Source organism: Neodiprion virginianus, chromosome 4, assembly GCF_021901495.1.
Source record: "Neodiprion virginianus isolate iyNeoVirg1 chromosome 4, iyNeoVirg1.1, whole genome shotgun sequence".
In the NCBI taxonomy this organism is placed as follows: Eukaryota; Metazoa; Arthropoda; class Insecta; order Hymenoptera; family Diprionidae; genus Neodiprion; species Neodiprion virginianus.
Genome location: NC_060880.1, coordinates 17,065,991 through 17,086,384, shown reverse-complemented (window position 1 = coordinate 17,086,384; position 20,394 = coordinate 17,065,991). Strand labels below are relative to the sequence as shown.

General features: G+C 34.4%; 1 protein-coding gene across 11 annotated transcripts in view; it reads left to right on the top strand.

Annotated features, from left to right (window-relative positions):
• LOC124302033 (glutamate-gated chloride channel) overlaps positions 1–20,394 on the top strand; it is a 95,570-nt gene that overhangs the window by 41,896 nt on the left and 33,280 nt on the right. For 7 of the 11 annotated variants that reach the window (XM_046757787.1, XM_046757786.1, XM_046757785.1 and 4 more), the window contains exons 3-4: positions 9,249–9,425; positions 12,199–12,287. In XM_046757787.1, coding sequence (XP_046613743.1) covers positions 9,259–9,425; positions 12,199–12,287 — 256 coding nt within the window. In that variant the 5' untranslated portion in view covers positions 9,249–9,258. Of the gene's footprint in view, positions 1–9,248; positions 9,426–12,198; positions 12,459–20,394 lie in introns of all 11 variants that reach the window. The other 4 variants (XM_046757781.1, XM_046757780.1, XM_046757779.1 and 1 more) reach the window with 1 other exon arrangement.

Below are 20,394 nucleotides of genomic sequence, written 5' to 3'. Positions count from 1 at the left end.
ACAAGTTTGAATACAATAGCTGACTAATTCACATTTCTGTGAGATTTTTCCAACGTAATTTCATGCACTATTTTTTTTTCCATGTTTGCGGTACGATTTTTTCTTTCATATTCTCTCTATCAACTTTTTTTCTGTAAAGGCTTGTAAACTTACCCAGCGTTCTTCCTGAACATAACAGAGCCACTGCATTTTGCTGCTTCATCGTGGAAATGTAACAAGTAAAATCTAGAATTACTGTAAATTTCAATGGACTGACACAGAAGAGTTCGCCAAATTAACGTGTTTCGACTTGACCAGTTTTTTTCTTTTACATCATTGTGATTTTACGTTTATTCCATTTATTTTAGTATTTTTTAATTCAGGTGAGGTTTGCAAAAAAGATCAACGGTTTGGGGATAACAATCGAACCTACCTCGAATATTGAAGATAAAAAACCACAGATCGTAATAAATTTGAACTAATTATAAAACTGCTTCAAACATTCAAATAAATAATGGATAATCCTAGTGTAACGGACCAAAAAATAGTTAATTTGGTAAATTTTTTTCTGCGAATTAAAATACGCTAATCTGTCTGATTTTTTTAATGTCAAATCGAAGCACTCACGAAGAACATAAAAAAAAACACACACACACACTGATCAGCGTATTTTAACAATCTATAAATAAAAAAACAGTAGCAAAAATCAGCTATATTTCGACCCGTTACATTAGGATGATCGCTCAATAGTTTCCGTGATTTACGATGACTTATCGTTAAATTAGGCCATTAAATTTTTGCGGTAACTTTGTATCTTTTTCAGTTTCCGAGAAGCATTAATAACGATTATTGCTGTTGTCATTTGTTTTATTTCGTTCGATTTCGTGATGAATTCCGGTTAAGTCTCTGCACCGATTTAAGACGATAAGCCGCGCTGCCACTTATTGCTGTATCTCGGGTATCGCAATCCTCTTATGCAAAAGTGCATCTGCACCTTTGCAAGTACTCGAGCCTATTTAGAGCCATTTAAGGTTTCCCGGCCGGCTCAAGGAAAACGCTTGGGGATATTTTACGAGTAACGAGGCACGAGTCTTGCTTCGTGTCGTATTTCCAAGCCGTTGCAGAGCTTGTGGCGTCTGCTTACTTCGGATTCACCCATGTCACGTATTAAGCTGCTCACGCCTCTCACCGAAATCCGCTTAGAATAAAGGCATCATGTTTTTGTTTCAGCATTTACGGAACAAATTTTTGTGCAGTTTTTTTTGCACTCTTTATATAGTAAAATTTCTTCATTGTCGCAAGCTTGTTTTTTATTCGCGAGAAAGAACTCCATTGGTTTTCAAATCTAGTGAAATTTATTCGCAAGCTTTTATTTGAATGATAATAATTTTTTTCTGGTGTAGACAACGATCGATTCGGCTCAGTTGGTTGTGTGGTTTTTTATGGTGCATTCCACGCTCCAATTCAATAAATTCAAATTCAAGCCCGTGAACAATGATAAATTTTATCCGTGTTATTCATGTTACTTTTCCAATTCGAATATCAGCTTTGATTGTTCTTTGTTCTATTTTATTTGTTTCTGGAACCGTTATTTTTTATGAATGTCTTCAGCTTATACGTTCATTTGATTTGAAAGAAAAATCAGTGAACAAGTAATCCCCTGAAATTTTGCGGTCTTATTGGATAATGATTATTTTTACCCATTTTCAAAAGTAAAAGTAATTTCCAAGCAGTTCTGAGCTTTAGTTTCGGCAAACGTATAACAACAACGATATTTTGTACTAAAGAACTGTTGATAAATAGTGTTATTTTTGTTTTATTAAATCGGTTTAGGAGAAAATTTCTTTTTCATTAAACATTTAAAGTTTTAAATTGAATATTATTTTCAATTCAATATTCAATTTTGTCACTTCCCAATTCGATTCCACTTATCAAACAGTTTTCTTTGCGTAATTCTAGTTACTTGCGTATTTTTTTTACAAAAAATATTTTTTTTTCCCGACTGAAGTTGTAATTAAAAACGGTAAATGAGTAAAGTCTTCGCAAATTAAGATCGACTGCTCATAAAAATAAGATTTTTTCACATCAGGTGTCAGTTTTGTCAAATAATTTTTTTTCGCATCGAAATTGATCTACTTAAACAGTTAATTGTTCCCCCTTCAAGATCGATTTTGTATCTATTGATTTGTTCCTTTTAAAAATCAATTGTCTTCATCCTGTTACAATGGAATGTTTACTATACATTGATTTTCTCGACAAATCAAACTGTTAGATCAAATTATAGATGGTAAGCCTGACGGGGAATTTACATAATGGGGTTTGACCGACGAGGCTTGAAATAGAATAATAAATGTGCCAAATGGACTTTTTAACTCAGATTAATTCTTTGTGTTCGGAATACTTGGCGTAAAGCGGATCGATCGCGTTTTGATTACCCCTGAGATTAATTGGATTGCCACATCAAAATGTATTTTTCTACTGAAATAATTTTACACTCATTGTCTATGTAAAATTAAACATCGAGTTGAATCTGAACGGTTTCGATTTTTCATTAGTAAAAATCTAAAAGAAAATGTTTTGCATTTACATATTAGAAAAAAAATTAAGCTGGTTATATTTCTGTATTACGATCCATTGCATTGAAAATATCAAATATAGGAGTTAAAGTTACTATTTCTTGGCTAAACTTTTAAAATAAATTCGTTTTATACAATGCTTATCGTAATAATATTGCGATAATTTTATTTTTCACTGTTTCATGCTCTAATCTAAGATCCACAGATTCCCAGAAAAAATTAAAGTGGCGTTGTTTTTTAATCAAGAGCAATTAGAAACATAATTTTTAGAGATCACGTTTGTGTTTCTGCGACCGAAACAGTAGCTGTCAAAATTTATTCTGTATTTAGATGAGTTGATTATTCAGGACGATTTTTGTTTTAGTTGAAACTTGAAATTTTTCTTCATTACGTCTGACGAAATCCCATAATTGTCGTAAAAGTTAACATAATCTCTAAAGTTTTAGATTACTCTTTAACTCAGCTCCTTATTGAAATGATAGACATTTTCTTAAATTTCGTTATAATAACGACGTTCAACGCTTCGAAAAAGTTTGTTCAACCTTTTTTTCAAGAACAAAGTTAAAAAGGTTAATTTATGCAAACCATCCTTCAAGTTTACAGAGACATTTATTTCTATCTCGTTTTATTCTCTCCCCATGGTACGTATTTTGCATAATTCATTGTACAAACATATTTTTAACCATCGTTTTTTTCACTTTATACTACAGATTGGCCCAAAGTTAAAAAAAAAAAAATAAGAACCTTGGTTCCAACACAGAATTTCGTGTAAGAAAATCGAGTACAATTACCACAAATATTATTTATGTTTAAGGATTTTAAACATACCACTTTTCTGCGATCAAAGAAAAAATAGCCAAGGTGAAGTTATTATAATCACCCCGAGAATGGAAAGTTAAGTTCTCACCAGATCTCGACGTTTTAAGGTCTATAAAATCACTCCGCAATATTTTCAGAAATGTATTTACGAATTTTCACGATTCTGTTCAGAATCAACGCAGCTTTTCTCAGCTTAGCAACCACCTTGTTTTTGGCTTTTATTGGTCGTTCAGTTTTTCAGGTATTTGAATAGTAAAATAAAAAGAAAACCACTCTACGCGTTAATATTTCATGGGCTCACTTCAGCGGGAAATTCTGGAAATTAACCTCTTGTTTTCAGGGGTTTTGTCGTTATTTCCCAGCGTTTTATTTGCTCGCTCCTCTATCCTGTTGAACCCGTTAAATTCGACAAATTTACGTCGAGCTTATATACTCAGAGCCCTTTGTGTCGACGACACGGGAATTCCGAGGGATCAATAGATTACAGCAGAGAAGTTGAGAGGTGGCATACGGAGGACGAAGATTCCGGCCGGGTACGCGAGAAACGACGGGGCTAGGAATTTCTAGATGAGTATCTGCGAAATTTTATAATCAACGCTTCACGCCGACTCGACCTTGTTCAGCATCGGGAATTTTAACGCCTTGAATCGGCATGCTGAGAATCGGTACGGAAAACTTATTTAGCAAAAAGATATTTTCGGAGCGAACAAAGAAAAGGAGAAAAAAAATTCGGAAAACATTGCTTGATATTTTTTGAATGATTTTCAACTTTTTTCGAAACTTTTGATCCGGATTGTCCAACCAATCCGTGCTTTATATCGGATCACTCCGCACAATTGAATTTTTTCAAATATTCTTCAGATTACGTTTATTGTAATCTATGTTAGAAAAATTTCACAATTTTTAAAATTCACATGTTACGATCTGTATTTTTTTTTTCTCTTGCTCCTTGCTAAAAGTGTAATTCTTCGATTTTTCCTTTTAGCATTTTCGGAAAATCGTCAATCTGAGGTCTTCAGGAATTATACGGAGATTTTTTCTCGTGAGGTAAAATTTCATCTGCGAGATGTTGAGATCGATTTATGCTCTGAATTTATTATATATACAGGCTTTGGGTAAATACGTCGGGTTAAGAGTAGAAGCTCTTTTCTATATGAGGCTTTTCCGCATCTCATATGTCAGTGAAGAAAAAGATCCTTGGATAAATTCCTCTCGACGTTTTGCCCGCGTCTCTGGATTCTGCTTTGCGAAACGTCGAGTAGCATAATAATATGACGAGAGTCGTTCCGACAGTCTCCGGCATTCACTTTTTTTTTTTTTGCTTATATTTGTTCTTTTAGGTATTCAGCTTGTCTGACTAGGACGGAAAAAACTTAGCAACAGTTTTAATGTAAAACCCTAGAATGTATTTTCCGTACAAAAATATAATATATCATCGTCGGAAAAAGACAGTAACGTTATCGCAAAAAAATTTGTCTGGATAAAAAGTCAGAGCTACTAAAGAGAAGGTAAAAATATTGAATTTCTTTTTTCTAGATAACTTCGTCGTAACGAAACGTTGGCACTAAATCATTATTTCACAAATTCAGAATTATTCTGAACTGGTTGAATTTGCAAAATATTAATCTGTTTGCAGTCAGTATGGTTTATTTAATTTCGAAGGTTCCCGAAGCTGCAGAATTTTGATTTTTCTCAAAAATGCATCGTTAGATTAACGTTACAACATTCAACCTCATTATTATTGACCTAAGAATTGTCGTAACAAGAAAATTATGCAGAATAGATGTTGAAAATGGAACTGAAGTTGATCTGATTGAAATCGACGTACCAAAACAATTCTCCGTCGAAATAGAAACATTAAATATCTTAATCACAGAGGAAGAAATTAATCCAGTAGTTTACCAAAAATTCGAAGCAAATCTTATCTTCAAAAACAAAAATTGCTCAAAGATATATGTGTTTTCCATTTTTAAAAGTTTGTAAACAGCATGTTACTTTAATTTATGGGTTCTTATTTCTTTACTCGTGCAAAAGAACTCGATCCATTATCTGTCCAGTTTTACATTTCGAATCTCAATTGCAATTTTTATTTTGGTTTCATTAATTGATGAATGAGATCGATTTGTTTATCAATACTTTCAATTTCATTCGTTAAATTTTGTGTGTGTGTGTGACGATTTTCCAAGGAAACAAAAAACAAAACACTTGAATCGTAGCCAAGAGCTTGGATACCGATTCTTAATTTTAAATCGCGTTGTAATATTAAGGGGATTAGGAAGCGAAAAATATCGGAACTTTTATTAATTTTTTTATTTTTATCTTATTAGTACAATCTCTTCCAAACATTTTGGCGCAAAAAAAAACTGAAAATTCTGCAAAATTCAGCTCAAGATGAACTAGGAAGGCTTCGACGGTTGAAAATGTGTTCAAAATTCAATTCGTCTTTATAAACTACTGAAAAAACATACGAAATTTTTGTTATTCCTAGGTTGTTTGTCATATTTTCGTCGATAAAAATCGGGCGTGGGAAATATTTCACGCGTTTCCCTCTAAACAACATTTGTCATTAGTTTTTCCACGATAACTCAAAAACGCTTTGACATATCGCCTTAATTTTTTTTTTTTTTTTTCGAACGAAGATATCAATTTTCTCTACAAAGTGAATCTATCTATACGTAAAGTTTTTTCACAATTATTGTTGGTATTTCGCAACAAATGTCATTTATTTTTCGGTTTTTTTAAATTTTAACAGTAACTTCTTTTTTAACTTACATGTTATTTCAAAAACTTCAGGTTCGGTCTGTAGAGAAACATTTCTTCAAAAGAATGGCACTGAAAATTACCGAAAACTCCAACCGTTACTCGGAATCATGGTAATAAGGGAACGGCGCATGAGACGCGTGGTCTTGTTCATCCGCCAATATCTACCGTAAATATTTATATTTTTCAAACTTCAACTACTCAGTTTTATAGCTCAAATTTCAATAAAAGCGCTGCAATAAGTTTTCAGTTTTTCACAAACGCTATTTGAATTTTATCTCATTTTCGGCCTTTTTTCGCTTCGTAATCCTCTTAAAATATGTATTAAAGTCGTTCAATTTCGCTCTGTGATGATTGATATTGTTCAAAAGACTATTCTTTAGAATTTCACTCAAAAACTTTTCTTTCATCAATTTGGTGTCTTTGAATATTCACTTTTCAATGCTGCACTGAAATTATTCATTCCAATCAAAGAATAGCAGTGTAGGATCTCCAACTGTTATAAGAAGACTGCTTCGATAAATTGGTAAAGTGAAATCGAACAAATCTATCAGATTTTTAACAATTTTCTAGTGCGATTTGAAATAACAAATCGATATCGAAGCTCTCGTTGAAAATTTCAGTACCTACACTTTGATTTGTTAACATATTTTATGCGTATTTTAATGTAATAATAATAATTCAATCTGCGACAATCTCGCTTTACAATCAACGTAAAATGTTTATCCCCGACTCACCGCATCCTAAAATCTACCGCGAGGCCGAAACACCTCGATTTTTCTCATATTCTCCTCTAGAACTGTCCGCAGTAGTGCGTCCAACGGTCCGCTGCGTCCGGCGAGTCGGCAGTAAAACAACCGTCACGATTCGGCGCCACAGGTTTGATAAAACCGTGTCTGACCAACGCTGGAATTACTACTGGAGGGCCGGACGCAGCGTGCTGTCGAACTACTTCGCCGCGATGTTTTATAACGGGGCGGGATTTAAATTCCGAATTTGAAAAGTTGCGAAAGGGTTTAATTCCGGATTATTTGGTGGCGAAACTTGAAGTAAGGAATTCGAACTTTGACGAAACAACAAAGTTTCCAAGAAATGCAAGATTCCGAAAATTCAAGTTACGATAGAGCAAAGTTCCGAAGAATAAAGTTTCGATAGTGTGAAATTCGGAAAATTCAAATATACTGAAAAAATCAGCAAAACCGAAAATCAGAATTACCAGGAGTCTGAACGTAAAAAGTACCGAAAATTCAAAACAAAGATTGTTCGAAGTGGTGAAATTTCACCAAGTTAGAAATTCATAGAACTAAAAATTTTTGATCATCGGGAACTTCGATGTTTCAGATTTTAAATTTTTCTTATTTTCGCAATTTCGAAACCTTGACTTATTGGAGTTACGCCTTTTCGGAATTGTGCCCATCCGAAACTTTGAGCGTCGGGTTTCGGACCATTCGAAGTATCGACATTTCCTCAAAGTTTGATTTTTTCACTTTAAGTTTCGCCGCCAAATAATTGAGAATTTTACGTTTTCGGAACTTTTTCAATTCGGAATTTCAACCCCGTGCCCCGATAACTGGAAAAGTGCGAACCGAATACGCGCGACGCATGAATTTAGTCCCAAGTGTAAAACCGCTCGTTCGAAAGTTGTGAATGGATAAAAAAGAGGCACATCAAGCCCCCAGCTTTGAGCTTACAGCGAAGCTCTCGGCAGGCCGACGCGCCTTATCGCTGTCGAGAGTATTTATGGGCCACGGACGAAATCCGGCGACGGTGGCAAAGTGTCAAACCAATTTTCAGCAAACTGATACAAACTTGGTTCAGGCTTGGCTGCTGGTTTAATACAAAGCGGTGCGGAGTGTGAGGAAATTATTACGAATTTGAAATTGTGCGACCTGAGTGTGGCGTTTTGTACTATCGACAATTCGTACTCCGAACGATCATATTATATACTCTATTCCATTTCCAGTATACCGTATTCCGAGGAAATTAATTCAAATTTTTTTTTTTTCTCTGCCAAAGATCATCGAATGGAACAACATTCCTACCGTATTTCGGAATTGATATAAATTACAACAAATTTGCACAACGCAAGATAAGATATCAACAGTTTGAAGCAGGATTTTATAATCAGAACATTCAAAGCGTCTCGATTGGTATCTTTTTCCTATTTTTCATTCGATTCTAATTTCTTTGGGCGTATTCCGTTTACCTTAATATCATTTAGATCTCCATCTTTACAAATAGTTAGTTCAAAAATAGACTCGTGTAAGTACCGGACAACACATTTCATTCAGTCATAACATTTGCGCGTTATAGCTATACTGTAACGTAAACTTTATTGAATGTTTTTCCGACAATTTGCGCGGATCTGGTCATCAAGCAAAACGAGCCTGAGGATATCAGAACAAGCATAAAAAAAACTAAATTAATTAATTACTTTTAACATTCTAATTATAAAACATCTTCTCAACTTATTGATATCCAAGCTAGTGTTTTTAGAATTTGCCCAAACTAATTTCCATCACATAGGTATAACAGAAACATTAGTTCATTCGTTTTCGCCACAATTGGTGCAAATGACATTGCTAGATATTAATATTTTCCAAATACAATCTTTCCAACTTTCGGTTCAGGCCAGTCTTCTTACCCATAAATATCCACTCAAAAATTGTTGTCGAATGATTTCGTTCATCCTTTTGAGCTAAAATGATAACGTCCAAAATCTTTCGTCGCTGGCAAAGAACAAAAATAAAAAAAAAAAAAATAAAAAAAAAAAGTAAACCGAAACAGAATGTAATAAAATTAAGCACAAAATTTTTTTGAGTATAAATTATCATTACTTTTTAATTTGTATTTCGTTATTCGCCATAATCCTTTTGTTATTGAAACAAAGGAACGATTTCGTGTGTATAATATTTTGATCTATTGACGTCAAAGACTTCATCTCAAAAGTGACGATTGGTAATTGTCGATAAGATTCTCGAAGGAGTTGAACGAAGTAGGATTCTTAAGAAAATGCTACCAAAAAAAAAAAAAAAAAAATTAAATAAATTACAGTGAAAAGTCTAAAATGAAAAAATAATACATGGTGTACTTGTTGTTTTTGTCGGATTGCAGATGACATAGGATGGGTTGGGCGGCGCTCGGGCGGCGTGCAGGTGGTGGCAGCCGCCCCCCTGTCTCCCCCCTCCTGTCGCTGTCTATCGCCTCCCTCGTTGGCTCCTTCACCCTAGCCATTATCTGCATCCTCACCCTCACCCTCACCTTGGCGACCCTGGCTCACGCCGATGACATGTACGTATTTTATACAATTGTTATTAACCACGCCGATACATACAGTTTGTTGCGACGTTGACACCCCTGTTGAAAAAAAAAAATAAATAAATAAATAAATAACACCCCCGTACGAATAGATGTGATACAGACATTTATTTGTACATATATTATAATGCAACGCGATGTAACATGTGCTATAAAAATTTCGTTCACAGTGATTAGATTATATGTTTAAATTGTTTTCTTTATATTTCGCAGCGGTTCGGAAAATTTTTTACCCTTTTTTCATACTACGTTTTTTCGTTCACTTCAGTGTATTGAAATGTGACATGTAACGAAAATTGGAATGATTGGGAGAGGATAAGTTATTTGAATCGAATTATTATTTAGGATTCATTTATATTATTTTTCAATGCAATTTCATTTCGATGACAATCGATGGTAAATAATTGTGATTTTATTCTTTTCTTTCTCCTAATGCAGCATCTTTGTGATTGATAAATTATCGGTTGGGTTCGTTGTACGCGATACAAAATGTCGGGCGTTCCTTGCTAACTTTACTGTAGAAGTTCGACTCTCATAATTTCGGATTTTGTCCACCATTCCTTTACATCGTCATCCTAATACAGAAGCGCGCTTTCGATTTCATTTTGTTTCTCTTCAGATCTTATTTGTTGACCGGTGTTTATCTTCGATTTTTCTGTACTCAGAGTAGATGCCAAATGTCATTATTGCAGGAAAAGAATTGTTGATAAGTTTGTTTCAAATTAATGTTGCTAACGAATCCCACTTTCGAAGGCAACGGGTTAACAATTCCCTTCTCTTGCTGCAAGGTTTAATTTTTTAGTTTTTTTCATTAATATTCCATCTACTCTATTTTTCTCGCATTAAGGTATAATTTTGCCATCTTCACCAGTTTTATAAAAGATTATTGTTTATCAATAATCGTTTGGGATCTATTACGAAAAAGTTTATTACATAAAATTCGTGAAAATCGATAAGATAGATCGAAAAGAAAACGAAGTAACGGTCTTTAAAGCCTAAAAAAATTACAAATAATTTCCGACTTGCGAGAAAACGTGAGGTAATACGATTTCTTTTTTTTTTAATTAAGACAAGGGTGAAAAGAAACGAAAATTGAATTCAAAATGGTAAATTTGAGACAATGGTTGATTTGGCATGGAATACTCGACATGCAAATTTCATAAATATTCTCTAACTTTTTTATACTTATACGTATAGTCAATAATCATTCTAAAAGTGATGAGCTGCAGTTCTTTTAGACGTTATAATAGTTTGTTGCAGACAATTGGTATTGTTTTCGTGATTTTTTCACTTTTTTTCATCATCTTTCTTTGAAATTAGACGCAGCTTAGAGAGTTAACTTGTGCATAGTAGGTATAGAATCAGTTTATAATATAGGTATATTTCAATGAAACTTGTTTGCAGAGCATTGAAAGGCTAATAGAAGGTATAATATTTTACTCTGTTTCCTTTAGCAATCTAAATCGATTTTAATTTGAGTTTTCACTTATGTCTTATCAAACGGCACGTGAAATTATGAATTTTGTTTCTTAGACGATTTTTCAGATTTGTGGGAATCATAATTGGGTAGTTCAATCATATTCGTTGAAATAAATGGTCCGTTGAAATGTATATAAGCATCGTGATTCAAAATTTTTCAAATAATTTTCAACACATCCAATGGGATAAATCTGGCGTACAGTAAAGTTAAAAAAATTGATGAATCACAGAAAAGAAAAAATGGAAAAGTCTGAGTTTAAAAAGCGCAATCAAAGTCAATTAAGTTGAGTTTCATACAGAAGGAAAACGAAATTGAAAATTATTCACTAAATAAAAAAAATTCGGTTGTTCGTCACCCAATTTTACAAAGAGTAAATTTTTGTTTCCTTTTTTTTCGATACAGCCAAGATTCTACTTCTGATCCAATTTTCAGTGTGTTTAGCTCTCATTTAATTTATGAAAGGGTTTTCCTAAAATTATCTGAAATAAGTTGGCGATAACCGCAAAGGTTTTCATTTGTAAGCATAAGTGTATCAATTGCAAAGTAGGTAACGGTTTTGTATGCAGTATTCTAAAGAAGAGAAAAAAATTCATCGATCTGTGTTTCCGAATTTAAAGTGTTCAGTAGGTTCAATATTTCTTTCTTCGGAGGAGGTATTTTTAGAGCTAGATTGAACTTGAACGGCACTCAGAGACAAGTTATATATTGTATAAAAATATTTTCTCAAATGAAGTAACACAATTTTATACTGCAAAAAAAAAAACGCCATGATTTCTAAAAAAAAATTCTTTTCAAGGGATTTAGTTGATGTGACGAATAAATATTGTTCGTTATATTTAAGTGACCGGATTTTGTCTCTGAAACAAATAATTTTGCGAAAGGCATGTGAATATTAGACAATGAGCACGTGTCACGTATTGCTGAAAGAAAAAAACAAATCCTTCAAGTTGAATAATAAAGATCGATCAAAATATCATTTTCAATTGAATGAGAATTTGCTCAGTCGAGTATCACAAGTACAAATGTTAGGTGGATCTGAAGAAATTTGTCTTTGAATTAAAATAAACTTGGCTCTGAGTGCGTGTGTAAAAAAGAAAGAAAACAAAATAATTGCGAAAGCGTTTAATTGAGAGTCGGTTAAATTTAAAAAGTGATCGGAAGTTGAGAGATAGAGGAAAGAGGAAAAGGATCGACGATTTTCGGGGCCTCCAAGGAGCCTGGAAAATCGCTGGATCCTCGACACGTCTATAATTGATTGTGTTGCAGCTTCGAGGAGGGGAAATCGGACAAGGAAATCCTGGACAACCTGCTGCTGTCGACCAGATACGACAAGCGGCTTCTGCCTCCGGTTCAAGGTACTCTGCGGCCCCCGCCCCACACCCGCCAAGATGACTACACCCCCGACCTCGAACCCCATGACCCAGACCACCCCGAGCACCTCCACCACCACAGGCACAACCATCATCATCACCATCATCAAACATCACCACACAATCACAGCACACAACAAACTCCCCGACGAAAGGGTATCAATACCGTTCTCCTATCTCTTTATCGCCATTTATTCAAGCATGCCTGATCCGGGCTGATCGGCTTCGCCGCGCAATCACACCTAAAATAGGTAAAGCATAGTTCGTTTCGCGTTGCGAAATTCACGTTTTTTACCACCCTTTGTTTTTACCTCCTGTCCGGTATTATTTCTTATTACATATCGTTTGTAACGGTTTCATCCGTTTTACCGTCACACGTGGAGAAATGGAATCCCAGAAGCAAACAATGGCTTAGTTGTGTACGATGGTGCTGAAAATTTAATATCACAGTGAATAGATTTGAAGAAGATCATTGGCCAAAAATCGATACGTTTCATCAATTTTATTCTCAGATATAATCGCGCATCGAGTGTTCGTTAGATTTTTCTGTTGAATTTCAAGATCCCTTTGAAAACATTAAAGTTGGAAAAAACTAGTATTCTGAATACAGGCTTATAGATATAGACGATTTGTTTAAAATCTCTTTAAAATGTTGGTCAAAGATCCAGTAAATTTATTCCATTTCACTCTACGAAAGCTCATTTCATTTGGATGATTATCGCCTTTGAAATTCGCTCAAAAACTTTTTTTTATGTCACGTTGGCATCGATAAATATTAAATTTTCTTAACATCGCACCGATATTGATTATGGTTGAGAAGGATCAACATTGATTTGACGATTGAAAAAAACAATCTGTGCCAGTGGCTCCGTGAAAAATAGTCTTTTGCATAAAATGAGCCATCTCGGAGTGAAGTGCGAGAAATCAACTGGATTTTGGATTATTTTGAAGTGTTTTGAAATGTAAAATCGATATCTCAGTATCTATCTTTGTTCATAATTCCAGAATTTCATATTTTTGTATTCATAGAGATCTTCATATCTTGCGATTCTAATAATACGTAAAATTGACAAGATATATCTATTTTCCGTTGGCTAGACAGCTCAATTCAATTTTAAAACAGTTTTCATTTCAGACGAATGTGACAAAATTTCTTCAACTAAACATAAATTTTTGGCTGTAAAGAGCTTCTTTTGTTCAACTAAACATTCATCTTTGGTAGATAAAATTTTAGTACGTTGATTATACACAACTAGAATTTGGTCGCTTTCTAGTATTTCATTTTTCCAGGTGTACTGCGGTCGAATTTTATTTTACAGGTATGCACTATAATTCTATTCTGCCAAATGTTGGCCTTACTCACTGAACCTGTAATTTCCTTCTTCCATTTATTCCAACCCCTGCACTGAAAAAAATTGTTATTTGATCCGAGTAAATATCTAGCCGAGTCAAGTATTTCTCGAATTAATCAATGCAACAAAAGCTTACAAATTACTTCGAATTAATTGATTGCAGTTGATCACTCATTTGATATAATTATAACACATACAAGTAATTACTAACCTACTTGGATCAAATGAAGTCCTTGTTTTTTTTTTTTTTTCCTCCTTATTGTATGAGTTCAAATTCACAGCGAGTGCGACGTGTCAAGCTTTCGGTTCTTTTTTTTCTCTCAAGTGTTTTCAATATGCTAGTGAGTTATATTATTGATTCAATGTTTGTTCGTAAAACTCTTGGCAAGATTCAGGCGTTAGAAAATATCGTTATTATTTCGCCGTCGAAATGAGGTAAATTAATGACAAAAAATTAACGTCAATTGGTACTTGATATTTTTTTTTTTTGTATCGTGAATGGTGTATTTTTTTTTATGTCGAGTGTTTTTCATTCCTCAGCAAAGAAAGCATTTTGACAGGCTGTGATACGGATTGAATCTTCGGGTTTCAAATAAAATATATTCGAGTACGGTTTTACACTTTAATTTACATACCAAAAAACATTTTCGTTTAATTGTGTAAATAATGTGTCGAGATCCTTTTCTTCTCTTACTATCTTTTTTTTTTTCGTTCCGCTTCTCTTCATTATTATAATCTTATATAATTTTCATAACGTTCTATAAATAAGGATAAAAAGAAAAAAAATGAAACTGATAAGACGATTGTCATGGTGGACGAATATGCTTGACACGCTCGCGTGACTCGCTGAATTCCTATTTCAACACTACATAGAAGTTCATACGCTTTACATGCAGGACCGAGTATTTAGTCGGGTTAATTTTATACGCTTGAAATGAACAACCGAGCTTTTTCAAAAGATTGAAACAAAGCTAGCCCATAGCAGAGCTGCGCAATCCGTACGTACCGGGGTGTTTGAAAAAACGACTCTTGGAAATAGTCGAATTGACAAAAAATTTGCGTTGCGGAAACTGTTTGCGAAAAAATGAAAAAAAAAAAAGAAATACCGGGAATTTATTTTACTCCAACAAGGAACGTATATTTCGATAAAAGAATGAAAAAAATATTTACGGGCTGGAGAAATGATACCGCAAAATTTCATGTCTCGGAAACACGAATCCGGTTGAAAAATATGATTTCAGCGAAGAAAAAATTGCATCGAATATCATTTTTTCTCAGCATGTTTCCAAATCTTTCGAATCAACGAAAATCTCCCAGCAGTCTCGCGACGAAAGCGATTCCACTCGGGATATAATATTCACCCCAGGATTTTTCTCGTCTTATCCAAAGTTTACACGCACGGTGAAACGTTTGATCAGAATATCTGTGCAGATCGTTTGTTGGGAAATCGAACGAATCGATCGAAGCTAGAACCAGAAAAATTCTTTTCCAGATCTCTCCGGCGCCCCGGGTTTTGATTTATTCTGACTGTTTTAAACACCCTGAGGTACGTACTAAAATGTCGTACGACAAGAAGCTTTTCAGCTGCCGCAGCATAATTAATCACGTAAATATCACGTAGAAAATATACACGTATGTACATATACTATGCGAAATACAAAACGACAACAATAACAACAATAGTAATAATAATATAAATGATATACGCGGCGTTGTTATCATTACTATTATTGTTGTCGCTGTTTTATTACTTTGCAGTGATCGGAATCGCCTTTTTATCGATGAAATTGGCTTATAATTATAATCTGTATGCGCATATGATAGAATATTTATTAATATATTACTGCGTATAATACATGATAAATTATAATAAATATTCACGGGTGATATCCAGGTTTACGTACGGAGTTAGACGGCTATCTAGTTACTCGTTTAATTTCCTGTTATTCGTACTTTCGTTCTCTCTCTCTCTTTCTATTTTTATCCTTTTCCGTTCTTTTCTTGCCTTTCGTTTTCTGTTTGATTTTAATTATTTCTCAATTTCCCAACGGTATAGCATATAGCATAGCCGGCTGATGTTTCGGTGTACCGTGGAAAAAGGTCCGGAGTTACAATATTCCCGGATGTGCTTATCGTGGTTCGCTGAACCGAGAGAACAGGCTTATATACATGTTTACTCGTAACTGTTACAATGCAGAACTCTGCGGGATTAACTGACGACAGCGTGGCTTCAATTTTCTCTACAGGAATTTTGAAACGTGTATAAACAAGCGTTTGTATTTTAAAATAAACAGTGCGATATAACCTAATTTGCCTGTTCATGAAAGGGACGGAAAAAAAGAATATTCACTGAATTTCAACAAAAACAATTGGCATTAATTATCAGTCGAGCAAGTTTTTTTTTTTGAAATTTGTTCATAGTTGCAACTGCGGATCAACGACTGCATAAATAAGAAATAGAGCATATGGAAAACGAACAATAATATTAATAGTAATAATAATAATAATAATAATAATCATCATCTCTGTACAAAAATTGCAATATTTGGCACGATTCGAGTACGATTACAATTGTTTTGTTTTCTTAATTCGAGTACAAGGTCTGAAACATTCTGGGAAAAAAAGGTGAAAGCATAAATCAGGAAAAAAAATATATCGTCAACTTTCGCGAAAATTGTCATGAAAAAATAATATCCTGGAAAATGTATTATGAACGAAATTGAATTAAAACGAATCGTGAAATGGACTTGAGTGGCTAAAAATACACTTCGTATCAGTGTGAAGCAATTTTAGCAAGTCTCAGCAGTTCAGGTCTGCAAACGCAATTTGTATCGGTGAGTGTATATTAACTTTCATATAATTAACTAATTACAATGCGTAGAGGCGTGCGTGCGTTCCTATCCTTAACAGATAATAATAATAATCATAACAACAGTGAGGTGTATGAAAATACATCACATATATCGGTATTTTTTTTCTACTCTTCCGCTTAAAATACTTGTTGTAGATCGTAATAAAAGAATCGTGGTGAAAGGATGTAGCTACCCAATTTGAAAAGCTTGCTCTGGAAACTCGAAGACTCGCCATTTGAATAACAATAAGATGTCATATATTCCTCTTTCAATTGTTCCCACTCACTAGACATGGTTATTGATACGGACTTCATCGTGAAAGGATTTTTTATGCAGCATCAATTTTTTTTTTTTTTTTTTTTATGAGTTTGCAGTGACTGAAGCCTGCAGCTCAAATGGTTTAAAAGTTAAAAGTCTCTGATAGAAAGTGAGTTTTTTGTGGAAATCCGTCTTTGAACAGGCTGAAGTACTGACATTACAGAAAAAGTACACATAACAAGTTTCGAAGCAATTATCGATTATCTATACAAATATCTTCAGAGAAAAGTGAATCTTTTTTTTTTTTTTTTCGTACGAAAATGTATTTTCAAATATTCTTAGCGGATGAACTATTGATCTTACAACAAAACTTCGTGCTACACTTTTAGCAGAAAGTTAAAATCGTTACAAAATACTTCGAGGATCGAGGATCCGTATCATTAAATGCTGTTGAATGGTTACAAATGGAATTAAAAAAAAAAAAAAGACACATCGAAAGTAATGACCTTTTTCAACGATTGATTTTAATGGAAAGATTTTGGTTTCCGAGAGTAAAGCTTACCGTTAGGAGATTGCATTTAAGAAATATCTTTCCTCGATTTTTTTCTCTCGCTATGGAGAACAAGTCTTTCGAGTGAAAGAGATGTAGAGAAAGGTTGCTTTCGAACCAACCACCCTACATTAGGTAACAACGACGTGGAATATGCCGCGACATTGTTATGAATAAATGCTACGTGGTGTCGCAAAAACGTCACACCTTGTACATACATATACATCCATGAATTATTGAATAAGGGCGCATCAAGCGAGGAAAGTCAAAGTTATTCACGAGCATGCAATCCGCGTTGATTGTGTGTGAGAGTACAAGGTACTCGCTATGGCTATGTGGGCGTAATATTGCCGAGGGGCAACTCCACGTACCTCTCTGCTCTTATTACACGTCCTGCGGTTGCAAGAAGCCAGCATTTCGGCGGCTCATCTGCATCAAAATCCAATCAGAAACTAAAACGTGATACGAACCGGGCACCGCTCTCATCCTCAAATTCCCTGGCTGATCAAAATCACAGAAAGTGTTCGTTAAACGAGGTTCGAAACCAGAGAGATGACTTTCAGAGAAATTGCGAAATTTACTGATAACTCAAGGCATTCGATTCTTACTTTTTATTTATTATTATTCAAAACAAATTTTCAACAAGAAAACAGTGAAGAACTATAGTGGTTTCAAAATATTTTTTAACGCCACGTTTCAAGACTAACAACTATTTCGTGGATTTTTTTTTTCATACATTTCTAAACGTTCCGAACAGACTTTCGGAACTTCGCAGGCTTTCAAAAGATTTTACGTAATGACTTCGCAAGACTTTATATATCATGTGTATGTACGGGCCGTTATCCTACACTCCGTGAGAATAGAGTGTGTATAAAGTCTTTATGAGACATCAAAATATTTGTCAGTTCACGATATTTTTGATAAGCTGATTTCGTCGGCTTTCACGAGATTTCGTAGACAAAACGACAACCGAAGGATGCGCAAAATTTCATCAATTTATTTCATTAGTCCCGCGAGACCTTGCGTGACGTTAGAATATATTATCTAATGGAAATTGGACTCTGTGAGACATCAGCATATTTTCGATTTCGGCAAAATTCTTGGAATTAGACAGTAAAATTTCGCCGGACATCACGGGATTTCAAAGACCTCTCCATATTTCATGGGACTTTATGACGTGGAAATTCAAAAATTGTAAGGTACAAAAATGAACTAACAAAAAAAAAAAAAAAAAATAGAACTTCGAAGAAATCGAAAGATTTCATGCGACGTATTGAAAAGATTCTAAATAATTAAACATGTTGTGTGCGCAAAACTGCTAGACGTGTAATAAACCTACAGAGAAAAAAAACTATTCAGAAAAAATATGAAAAAAGAAATGATTACGTTATTTATATTATATAATCGTATTATTATGTTATAAATAGACCAATTTTTGCGAACGAATAGAAGCCGATTTTTCCAAATTAGCCGTAAGTTTGAAGCTGTCTTAGAATTTCAAAATATCCTTGACATTTTTCGAGAAGAAGGCAAGAATTTCTTCCAGCACCTGCTTGGAAAGTTTGATTTTAGAAGCATGAAAAGCATGCGTAAAGTGCGGTTGAAAGATATTGGCGCATGCGCACATCTGAAATGCTCGATGTTCCGCACTATGGCTTTCTTTGGCGCATGCGCACTTACTAATAACTTGATTTCACGCACTGTGTCATCAAGTAATTATCCAACCGATATTTTACACACTGCCAGCGGCACCTTCGTGGCTTCTTAAATCAAACTTCCCTTTACAGGTGTTGGAAAAAATCACGTGTGTCACACTTGTAGATTATAGGTAATATCTGACCCATGCAAATGCTGCACCCGCCGATCGCGGCTCACGTTGCTAACTTCACAGTCATTGAAAATCACATATTTTCTGCATTTGTAGGATGATGTACTATTCCAAGCTTTCGTTGTTACACTGGGTCGAAATGACTCGAGCCTTTTTTGAATCGTTGTCATTGCAACAATCTAGGTCCGATCGGTTCGAAAAAAAAAAAAAAAAAATTGATTCGCATATTGGGTATAGAAGTATATTGAACAACCGCATTCACGTACGGAATCAAATAACTGAATGGTGAACAGAGATGAAGAAATAAGTTCCGAAAAAAAAACAATCTTTCATCGAAATATCGTGATTATTGGAATTCTTTTTTTTTCAGATCATTTTCACAGGTAAAAAATTTTCACACTTGAAGAGACGTTCGTCGAAGCAAAAATTAGTCCTTTAGTGAGCACATGAAAATCGCTCATTATTCTCAGATCTGAAGCGGGTATATTTTCGAGTGACAAAAACAGTGAGAACGAGTTTAACAGGAATCGCTTCTATATGGGAAAAGTTCTATAAGTTCGACCTCACATTCGGTGGTTCTATGATACATTTATTTCACACGCGGTGGTTCCACAAGTTTGTTTCTACATTTGAGCAAATTAGCGTGTGCCAGTTAGGTTTGTTATTCTACGAGTTTATTTTTATAGAACCAGATTTACCTACAGGACGAAGTCTACGAAAGTGTATACTTTGGTTACGATCTCTGAGGTTGTCCTATAATCTACATTGTACAAAAGGAAACCCGTTGAAACGAACTGAACTTGCTCATTTTGAAACAAATCTAGAGAAACGACAGCGTAGAAACGAATTGTATGAACGAATCGAACCTGCTCATGTAGTATTGCAGCGTGTAGAAACGAACCTGTGCAAACGATCTTGTAGAATAGCCGAATGCAGAAGCGATCCCGTGCAAATGAAATTGTGAGACCACCGCATGTCGGATGGAATTCATAGAGCTTTTTACTTGTAGAAACGATTCGTGCAGCACCAATGACTCATCAAAACAAACATGTAATTGTAAAAATATGAATGTGTTTATCAATGTTTTTTCACGGGTTTTTCATGGAAACCTGTTGTAAATCGATGCTGCTATTCAAAGCCTGTTCGTATCTACTTACAGAGGGAACTTTAAACTTTTCAATTCGATTCAGTGTGACCACGGAGGGTTGAACAATAAGATTTCCAAATATTCCTGCAAATCTAACATTGAGAA